Source organism: Schistocerca cancellata, chromosome 3 (assembly GCF_023864275.1).
Source record: "Schistocerca cancellata isolate TAMUIC-IGC-003103 chromosome 3, iqSchCanc2.1, whole genome shotgun sequence".
Taxonomy (NCBI): Eukaryota; Metazoa; Arthropoda; class Insecta; order Orthoptera; family Acrididae; genus Schistocerca; species Schistocerca cancellata.
Window position 1 is genome coordinate 557142347 of NC_064628.1, and position 11635 is coordinate 557153981.

Genomic DNA, 11635 nt, shown 5'->3' on the forward strand with positions numbered 1-11635 from the left:
TGTTATGAGATTATCATTCATTGGCCTTGATGCAAGAGATGAATTTAGGAAACGCGCGTGTGTGTGCGCGCGCGCACTCACACACACACACACACACACACACACACACACACACACACACACACACACACACACACTTACAAGCATCAACAGTAACAACTGTAACTGTGACAATCACACCCTACCACTCAACCAAGCAAGCAGGTAACTAAAATATCTTATTTATTGTTCGCAAACCAGGGCTACTTTTATCTTGGACTGACTCTACAAGTCCATCTTATACTATTGTGTCTTCTTCTGTTCAGATGACTTAAGCACATATCCACCTGTTAATTTCAGCCCTGAAGAGCTACGCATATGTAACTGAATTACGGAGAATACAGCATGGACCATTTACGGAGGATGACATGCTTGAACCTGAGAAGTGGACTATAGAAGATATCGTGTGTGCTATTCAACAAGCATCTGAGAAGTATGCAGAATTCTTACAGAATTTAAAAAATGGAGCAATGGCCGGTTAAGAGAGAAATTCATAAAATGCTTTGATGTAAGGAAAAGGACGTAACTCCAAGGTGTGAAAGAAGAAAATTCCACTGACACTGTAAATAAAAATAATTTTATCTTATATTTCCATCAGTATTAACATAAAAGTAACTGAATAACAGGAAATCCAATGGAATCTTCAATTTAATTACAAACTGTAAGTGTATGAATAAGCTCTTGCAAAAAACACTAGTGATAACAGAAGTAAAAATCTTTGTTTGATTTATAACGCAGAAACAGAACCACTATGGTGAGAAAGTACGAGATAAACACGTAGTCACAAAATACACTGACAAAAAGTTAAACACCTGAAAGGAATTGTTAATTATCTATGTGATTTTGCACATGTAAATACTGGTGATGGATATATTAATTATTAGAGTTTCAATCATCTGTCATTATTAAAATGACATGATATACAAAGGGATGCATTTTGTGAAGAAGTCTGGAGAATGCCAGATGCTCATTTGGCATAACGTTACCAAAACTTAATGGATTTTGAAAGATTCTGCACATGGCAGATGTGCAATCTCCATGCAAATGTGACAGTAGTCTAATGTCAGAATTACTAGAAATGTGAGACTAACCGCACACATGTAAAGATTTCAGTCAGCAGAGTGACCACCCAAAGCACACTGCACATATGCACCAGAACTGACATTATTTCACAACATACTGTGCCATTGGTTAGAGACATGTTAATAGTAGCCTATACTTGGAACAGTGACTCAGTGGCCTAAAAACAGAATCACTACCCTGGATGTAGGCTTCTATTAACATCACAAACAGATGGCAACATTTGGAATAGTGTTTTACTCGAGAAGGATGAAATTATGACTAATGGAATTGAACTATTTTCATGAATACTTTGGACAACCACCATCTCCTAATGTTTTGGATCAATGTGGGGAGCCATTCTGTCTAACTTCAGTTCACTAGTGATAGCATTTAGGGAACTCTGATGACACAGGCATCCTATCCCCTTATGTGCTACACCTCATGATAATTTCTATGTCCATCAACTTTCAAATGGACAATGCTTGCCCTATCTATGAACTGCATACATGATATTCAGGTACTCCATTCTCCAACAAGATCCCCTCACCATCTGCCCTCAGTAGAATGTGAGGCCAGCTTAGATATTAACTATGACCCTATGTCTGTATCCAGATACGGAGGGTCATTTATGACAGTTGTGGGCCAACTTACCTCAGGAGAGGATACAGCAGCTCTACAAAAGGAGACCAAAAAGTAACAACAATTCGTTTCATGTTGGCAGATGGGATATCACAGGGTTCACAAAGCATCTGTGCATTTTGTTTTAAGACCTAGAGTAAACGTGGTGCCCAAAATATGTTCCTCATGTACTTTCCAATGAATAGAGAGCCATCTGTATTGTGAGAGTCAGGAATTTAAAGAAGTCACAAACTGATTCCAAATTTTTATCAGAAATCATTATAGGTGACAAAACATGGTGTTATGGGTATGACCAAGAAACCAAGCAACAACTGAGCCAATATAAAACTGCTTTAACAGCATGGCTGAAGAAAGCAAATCAGATGAAAAACAGTATGAAAACAAATGATTTTTTTTTCCAACATAGAGAAGATAGTCCCGTAAAAATTTGTTCCCAAAGGTAACACAGTTAACCATCTCCAAGTTCTAAAATAATTGCAAGAGCTGTTAGAGAAAAGGCATACAGTACTGTAGTGGCCAAAAGGTTTAATCCTCCACTGTGACAAAGCTCTCAGAAACTCAGCGCGATGTGTCAGGCTGTGATGAGGCAAAAACAAAATGGCAATGGCTCTGCACCCACCTTATTCACCAGATTTGTACACCAATAAGTTCTTGTTCTTTATAATGAAAAGGGACCTCAAAGAAAACAATTTTTTGAGCACAGAAAACAATATATCTGGATGAACCATGCAGCATAATTACAAATGACTTACAAAAAACTGTTTCCTATAGAGATAAAACATTGGTACACACATGTTAGGGTCAAAGGATACTGTTCTGAACATGCTACAATTTTACAACAAACAAAACTCTGTGTAAAATGTTCTCAGTGCACTTGTTGCATTAATTCTTCAAGAAAATTTGGAAGTTTAACAATTTTATCATTGTCTGTGTCACAAAAACAACTGACTGTCAAGGAAGCAAAGGATTTCACAGATTTGATTGCAGATGTGCCCACTGTATCCAGAGGTTACATTGGCACCAACAGTGAAATATTACTTGAAGCATATTTCTTACCATTATGAGGTATTATATGGGATGTGTGTACCAATAACATTTAATGCAACTAATCCATCACAAAAGACTTTATGGTCATACACAAAATGTTTAATAAAATAATTCTTATTAGCTTTGGGTCCCTAATAGTATGACATGCTTCTGAATGAATTTTGCCAGAAGGAACACAACATCCTAAAGACGTGTTTCACTTGATTGTGTAACCTATAACCTTTCTGCATTTACAAATGTCATTTCATTTCCTCCTCTCCTTCTACGTATGCAGCATCTTGTCAGTCATTGTATAATTTTCACATGCTTACACACATTTGAAAATTCAATAATCAGCTTGTTAAGTTTACCAGAGCATATTTCTGACAGTGAAATCTGCAAGTTTGTGTTTTTCCGTATGCCCAATCAAATTTGAAAGTAGGCAGAGTTTTATGTAATGTATTTCATTATGGATAAGAGGTTGTTGTTGTTTTTTTTTTTAACTCTGCTTCAAGATGAGTAACTGATGCTCTGTAGGTTTCATTTTCTGCCTCATGCTACTTCCACTGATCTGTCAAGTATTTCTCCTTCACTTGTGGCAAGGATTTGGATATGTGACCATCAAGTTGCATCATGGGATTGTTAAGTCATTTCTAAGATCACAGGAAGGCAAGTAGAGCTAGTCAAAGTGTCTGTCAGTCCCACTCGCTTCTTGCCATAGCTGCGGCTCTTTACCACCAGCTCAGACGTGTTGAGTGGGGACAGCTGACGTAACATCGCTTAAGTGAGTTGGTGTTGACAACTGTTGAATTGGCACAAAATGGCAAGTTCCCAAGGTAGTTGATATTCCTGCTTTTACATCAGGTAGCAGCTTTTGTCAGTTGTTGCGCTAGTTTTCAGATGTTCAGAGCATTTAATTGAACATAAGCAATAGTGAAGCTACGTCTATAAGTGGGAATTGTACATTATAGGCAATCATGAAAGAAACTTTTTTCAGTAAACTAGCTGTTGGAATGTACATTCTACTGAATAGTCCGGGAGTAAGAGAAACTGGTTATAGTTGGGTAAAATTTAAGGTGAGCAGTTCTATGATTACTATACACCTATAAAATATACCTTACAAATTATGGACATTATAATATTGTATTAGTCGATTGATTTCTTTATCTTATAACTTTTTAGCATTATTGCTTTTGGACCAACAGCTAATTAAATTGAAATTTTTTTCATTAAATAGATGAGTACATTTATCTTATTTATTACGGTGTTTTTGTGTAGTTGTGGAAAGAGATACTCATCTTTTCGCTGACTATTTTCAGTACCAAAATGAAGATTGTGGCACATGTTAAGGCTAACACTGATTAAATGTTATATCTTTGAGTGCTGATAAACTGGCAATTAGAGACAAATATGTTTTCATGTCTGCAAGTGTTCTCCACCCTTTTAATATGATAACTGGAGAATTCATTAACTTAGCTCAAAAACTCATAAATATAGGACCAAAATATGGACAGGTCACTGCCCAAGAAGTTCTGCCTTCTCCCAGGACTGTAGCAAGACACATCAAATATATGGCTGAGCAAATCAGGAGTGAGCTTATACCTGAAGTGAAAGAGAAATATCTAAACACGAATGTGCAATGACGTGACCTCTCGATTGGTAGCTACCGGTAAGAATTGTTATGTCATTCTGCATCAATGACTCAATGGACACATGGAGAAGGGGGAAAAATTATATTCTGATAACTATAAGGTGTAATTCCTGGTGTATATGAATCCATCCTAGCTATTCATAAATTGGTAGGGCATATGAGGTGGTCTGGCTTAGTCAGTAGATTAAAGGAAACATTAGGCCAGAACGTTGGAAGTAGGTACAACAGCGTGTATACAACACTAGACTCATTTCATTTGCATAAAGACCAAATAGAGATCATTCTGCGTGAATCTAAAAAATACAAGGTGATAAATTCTTATTGTAGTGGAACTTTGGAAAGTGTGGAGTTTCTGCAGTTTTTCAAGAAGGCCATGGACAATTTGGAATGTGAAAGGAGTCAGTGCTACCATTTGTAGTGCCATGGATTCTCAAAGTGTTATATCATTGCTGAACTTAAATCGACAGTGTGAATATGAGGATACTAAAGGAAAGGGCAGCACTGTTTTAGAAAGAGAAAGTTTTAACTGAGCTTCATGATCTTCAGTACTTCCTGCAACCATCTTTCAAGGAATTGCTAGTACAACCTACAGAGAACAGAGAAAAATTTTATCAAGATGTCTGGCAAATGTTAAACAAAGTATATGACAAGAGTGAATTAAGATTTAATGTCTTCTCCACAAGAAAATCCCAAAACTGGCGATCATCTACCTTAAAATCAAGAAATGAACTCGAGAAATATACAAACATGGAGAGTCTGCACAATAAGCTGACCAAGCTTTTCATATTGGAAGACAAATGCTGGTACACTTCCTAAACTCAAAACTCAGCAAAGAGGTCTACTGTATACCTGCAAGTAGTGCTTCAAGCGAAAGGAATTTTTGCAAGGCAGGGATGCTAATGTCTCGGAAAAGGAGCTGTATAGATTCTGATAGGGTAAATGATATTTTGATTGTTCATAACAACAATACATCCAAGGGAAGCTAAATTTCAGCAGAAGAAGTGGAAGCAGCTGACAAGAACTGTGTTTATGATATGTTACATGTTACACACTTGATCCAGTACGTTGCTGAGGAATAAAAAGACATGCCTACAGGCTTATTAAGGAGATATTCCATTCTGTAGTGCATATTAAACAAAATAAACTGATATTTGTGATAAATGTTTCATAACATTTTGTACATTTTTGCTGTAAATTGGGTAATTTTCTATTTCCAGTTATAACAATTCAGTCTTGTTCTCTAAAATCTTTTATTTTGAGTTTGTAAAATGACTTATCATTTTGTGTGTAGAAGGGAATTTCTGTAGTGAATAACTCTAAACTGGTGAAACAAATTAATTCTTCCTGCAAGATCAGCGATGGGCTGCCATCATTGCAACTCCAATAAAATGGACGTAATACTTCAATATGTTTAGTTTTGATACACCAGTTGGGTTCCATTGCTATCCTGGCTACTACTGTATGGGTTTCCACGGGCATTCTGTGGAAATGCAGGTTATTATGAGACCTACACTTTAGTGTTACATCAAATGATGTACCTCTTACATGCTAGGCAACATACTTCTATTTACCGTTTAGAGCTGAGGCTCTGAGCACTATGGGACTTAACTTCTGAGGTCATCAGTCCGTTTAGAGCCGATGTCCTTCAAACGGTAGAAGAGATTTTAATCATATATCTCAATTAAACCAGCCTTCAATTTAAAAAAGAGAAAGAAAGCTGTGTTCAGATTGGTCCAATTGTTTCTGAGCTAAGATGTCACAGATAGGCTTACAGAGAGATAAAGGCATCCAACTTATAACACCCCTTGTTTGATGTTGGGGGTGAAAAAGCTAATAAGTTCACCTGATTATACAGGTGCTACTCAATTCACCATTACCTGTAACAAATAAAACAGTACCTCTCTCCAGTACCTGTTAACATATGTTTCATTAGGCCATAGCCTCTGTCTTCAAACTTGTTCCCTTATCGCCCCTGTTTTAAAAGCAAAAATCCAATCTACATAGCCTCTGTCTTCAAACTTGTTCCCTTATCGCCCCTGTTTTAAAAGCAAAAATCCAATCTACATTTGAATAAACAGTCTCGAAAAACAGAGGTATCACCTCAAATATATTCACACTATTTGAGAGCTATCTTTGATGACACTATTTGAGAGCTGTCTTGGATGCTAACACTGTTCATTATAAAGGAAACAAACTTGATCAGTTCATCGCAAATGAAAAAATAATGAAATAACATTGCAGCTAAATAGATAAGAAGAATCATTCAAGAAAAATAAGGGAAGAACAAACCTGAATGTAATATTTATTTACTTGTTTTTGTGGATTTTTATTTCCCATTGATTGCAAATGTAATTAGATATGATCTTATACTACATAGCCTAGCTTATTCTAATGACAATCACAAATATCCATGTCCGGGGGGGGGGGGGGGGGGGGATTTGAACCCAAAGCGGGAGTGGCCTTGCTATGTGTGACATGATGCTGTAGACCACAAAGGTGTTCCCGCCAGCTCAACATTAATTTCACACTTTTGTGAAACATCTCAGGAGCTAAAACAAAATGGCCTTTCCAACATCACAAACTCTTCAGAACTCTTAATAAATAAGCACATATACATAGGAAGGAAAGGTTTTGTAAAGAAAGGTTTGAGCAGTATGCGTGCCCTTGCAGGTACTAGCCATGATATGAGCTCCCACCCATCGCGGCCAGTACACTCATGTGAACACTGTATAACCCTATTGAAACATGGCCTGGTCATTTATGTTAGTCAGTTCCACTCCTTGTGGAGGCAAATTTGTTTTAGTGTTGGCAAACACTGAGTGACTAGTTATTACGCCTAAATTCCACTTCCAACATCTTTGGAACAGTATATATTTCAAGCTCCCGTGAGAGATTTTATTTTTGTTCCATACCTTACGGTAACAGAATATTTGCTGATAGCTCGAGCAGAGCTAGTGACTTTATTCTCTGTCTCCACATCTTTGGACCATGCGTAGAGCATTTATTTTCAGGTCAAACCGCTACTAAGGACACTGTATTTAGTGTGCCTTGTGGTTTCAGAAACCACTAAGAACTACTAATTCTTGAGATTATTTCAATGTTCCTTGTAGTAGTTAATTCAGTAAACCAGTTTGTTTTGCCTTAAACCTCTTGTGAACATTATTCATTGTGAACACACCTGTCACCACATGCTCAATTTTAGGTAATTTTATGTGCGTTATTTAATTAAGTTGGCAGGGACCACCATTCCCAGACAGGTGACCAGACAATCTCAAGTGACTCAATTTTTAAATCTGGCACATTGCTGGCTATCTGTCCTAGCCACCCATTCCATAAGGTGTGTGTCACAGGCTCTCGCTCATGCATGCATTCCACTAGGTACTTCCGTTGCTGTTCTATGAATGCTATCACACTAAGGCTATTATTGTGTGTTTCACATGACACACTGTGTTCATGCTATGGACACCATTGCACCACAATCCATATTTACTGCTTTGTACCACGAACTATTTCCCTTTTGTGTGCTTCGCGTGTCCGCCCGTGTGTGACATAGGGACTGTGGCTTCTGCCACCAGCCCAATTAACACCTAATTGCCTGTGGTTGCTGCTCCAGCACATCCCGATATCATCACAGACCTGACCGTGTGCCTCTGGAACACTGCAGCGACGGTCAGCAACTGGAATCACTCAACAGAGGAAAGTCCACTGGACCTGACGGGATACCAATTCGATTCTACACAGAGTACGCGAAAGAATTTGCCCCCCTTCTAACAGCCATGTACCGCAAGTCTCTAGAGGAACAGAAGGTTCCAAATGATTGGAAAAGAGCACAGGTAGTCCCATTCTTCAAGAAGGGTCGTCGAGCAGATGTGCAAAACTATAGACCTATATCTCTGACGTCGATCTGTTGTAGAATTTTAGAACATGTTTTTTGCTCGAGTATCATGTCGTTTTTGAAAACCCAGAATCTACTATGTAGGAATCAACATGGATTCCGGAAACAGTGATCGTGTGAGACTCAACTCGCTTTATTTGTTCATGAGACCCAGAAAATATTAGATACAGGCTCCCAGGTAGATGCTATTTTTCTTGACTTCCGGAAGGCGTTTGATACAGTTCCGCACTGTCGCCTGATAAACAAAATAAGAGCCTACGGAATATCAGACCAGCTGTGTGGCTGGATTGAAGAGTTTTTAGCAAACAGAACACAGCATGTTGTTATCAATGGAGAGACGTCTACAGACGTTAAAGTAACCTGGCGTGCCACAGGGGAGTGTTATGGGACCATTGCTTTTCACACTATATATAAATGACCTAGTAGATAGTGTCGGAAGTTCCATGCGGCTTTTCGCGGATGATGCTGTAGTATACAGAGAAATTGCAGCATTAGAAAATTGTAGCGAAATGCAGGAGGATCTGTAGCAGATAGGCACTTGGTGCAGGGAGTGGTAACTGACCCTTAACATAGACAAATGTAATGTATTGCGAATACATAGAAAGAAGGATCCTTTATTGTATGATTATATGATAGCGGAACAAACACTGGTAGCAGTTACTTCTGCAAAATATCTGGGAGTATGCGTGCGGAACGATTTGAAGTGGAATGATCATATAAAATTAATTGTTGGTAAGGCGGGTACCAGGTTGAGATTCATTGGGAGAGTCCTTCGAAAGTGTAGTCCATCAACAAAGGAGGTGGCTTACAAAACACTCGTTCGACCTATACTTGAGTATTGCTCATCAGTGTGGGATCCGTACCAGATCGGGTTGACGGAGGAGATAGAGAAGATCCAAAGAAGAGCGGCGCGTTTTGTCACAGGGTTATTTGGTAACCGTGATAGCGTTACGGAGATGTTTAACAAACTCAAGTGGCAGACTCTGCAAGAGAGGCGCTCTGCATCGCGGTGTAGCTTGCTCGTCAGGTTTCGAGAGGGTGCGTTTCTGGATGAGGTATCGAATATATTGCTTCCCCCTACTTATACCTCCCGAGGAGATCACGAATGTAAAATTAGAGAGATTAGAGCGCGCACGGAGGCTTTCAGACAGTCGTTCTTCCCGCGAACCATACGCGACTGGAACAGGAAAGGGAGGTAATGACAGTGGCACGTAAAGTGCCCTCCGCCACACACCGTTGGGTGGCTTGCGGAGTATAAATGTAGATGTAGATGTAGACCTGTGCGCATAACTTGCAGCAACGCAGCACTCATCGCCCTGGCCCCCCGACGTTGGACTACACACTGACACCTGCACTGTCCCCTGCATCTGCTTGTTCCACCTGCCCACAATGAGCCAACTTCTGAGCTGCCCCCTGCCACAGCTGAGTCACCCACAGTGCCACCATGTTGAGCAGTTTGCTCAAGCTGACATATGCAGTGGAGGTCCGTGATGTTATCTCATTGTCCCCAACCAACAACCACTATCAGATATCAGATACTCCAATCCTGCCTCGTGATGCAACTCACAACCTCTGAGATGCAGCTCATCTGGGTCTTCCTTTTCTTCAAGCAGTCTGGGGTCCAGCTGTAAGTATGTGGCTTCCTCACCTGGTTCAGCGTCAACATGTTGACGCTGCAGGCTACTGTTACCTGCCTCAACTCCAAACCCTGCTGAGTGCACAGGCTTAGCCACCTGCACAATGATGGCTACCATCGCAGCAGTTCCAGCCAGACTGCCAATGCTTCCAGTGACGTGACTAATCTCTGCTGGTATCATGAGTGCTTTGGCTCAGATGCTGCAGTTGTAGAGAGCTGTGCTTGTTCCCCCAAATGCCAACACCTGCTGTCATTAGTCCTGCCCAGCTGCTGCTCAGTCTCCCAGAGCCTTTGCATCCGTGACACCAGCTCCAGTATGCCATTTCTGATCATTACCAGCTTGGAGCTGTCTCTCTTTCCATGCAGCTCATGTGTGACCATGGCATTGCCATAGTGATCTTCCTGATGGCGGTGAACAACTGTACCATAGTGAAATTTTTACTCTGCAATGGAGTGTGCTCTGATACTAAACTTTCTGGCAGATTAAAACTGTGTTGGACTAAGTCTCAAACTCGGCACCTTTGCCTTTTGTGAAAGTAAATCTGTGAGAACAGATTGTGAGTGTGCTTGGGTAGCTGGAGTGGTAGAGCACTTGTCCATGAAAGGCAAAGGTCCCAAGTTCAAGTCCTGGTCTGGCAAACAGTTTTAATCTGCCAGGAAGTTTCAATTCTACCATCACCACCCATGGTATAAATCATTGTGTCCTTGACCTCAGTCTGCAATGGGACCTTCCCATTGCCTTCTCTGTCACATGACTTCACTGGCAGTACTACTTGCCTGAAGTCGCCAGTCACCTCATTAACAGCAATACCAGGAGAACAATTAAATACACCACCCACTTTGCTGCCTTCTTCGATGTGAGGTAGGTGGCATCCAGCATCCTGTATGTTGAACTTTTCGTGCAGTTTCCTGATTTCACTTGCCTGTCCAGAGTGCTTCGGGAGGTCTGCCATTGCAGTTGTCAATTGCATCAATACCACACCAGGACCACCCATCTTTTTCGGGGCATGGCCCCTACTACTGGACAAGTTCAAGATTCCCAAGGATGTGTTTGGCAAGCTGATTGCCACTAGCACACTGTTCTTGGGAGAGCCCATGGGGTCTGCCATTTACCTTGTCAAGAACGATGAGTACTGGCACCTAGGTGGTGATTACTGGGTGCTAAATGCCAGTACAATTCCTAAGGCTCTCCTTCGGCTACAATGCTCTAGCCAGAGTTATTATCTTCAGTAGCATCATCTGCTCCGAGGCTTTCATACACATTTCTGTAGCATCTTAGGATATCCAGAAGACTGCCATTTGAACTGTATGAGAGTTCTTTTGTGATCAGCCTAAGTAATCCTGTCCAACATGGCAGCATTTCCTGGATGGCGTCTTCTGCACCACAAGCACCTCTGCACTCTTTGAATGTCTCCAGAACACAGCCAAGTGCATCTTTGGTGTTGGCGAGGTGGTATTGCTGGGTCATATGGTCTCTGCCGCCACCTCACATCTGCTGCTCGACAGGTTGCAAGCTATCCTCAGTTTCCAACTCCATAAGACATTCAAGGATCTGTGCAGCTTCTTTGGCATGTTTAACTTCCTCAGCCACCACCTGAGGAATGCCACTGTTAGACAGGCTGCTCACTGTTGTCCTTCACAGCATCAAAACAAAGTGGAATGAATCAGTGTCACGGACATCACAAAT

General features: G+C 40.6%; 1 protein-coding gene across 2 annotated transcripts in view; it reads left to right on the forward strand.

Annotated features, from left to right (window-relative positions):
* The window catches only part of LOC126175400 (pseudouridylate synthase TRUB1-like), a 73896-nt gene extending 73217 nt beyond the window's left edge, over positions 1-679 (forward strand). For both annotated transcript variants that reach the window (XM_049922192.1, XM_049922191.1), the window contains one exon: positions 340-679. In XM_049922192.1, coding sequence (XP_049778149.1) covers positions 340-521 — 182 coding nt within the window. In that variant the 3' untranslated portion in view covers positions 522-679. The remainder of the gene's footprint in view (positions 1-339) is intronic.
* The last annotated feature ends 10956 nt before the right edge of the window (positions 680-11635 follow it).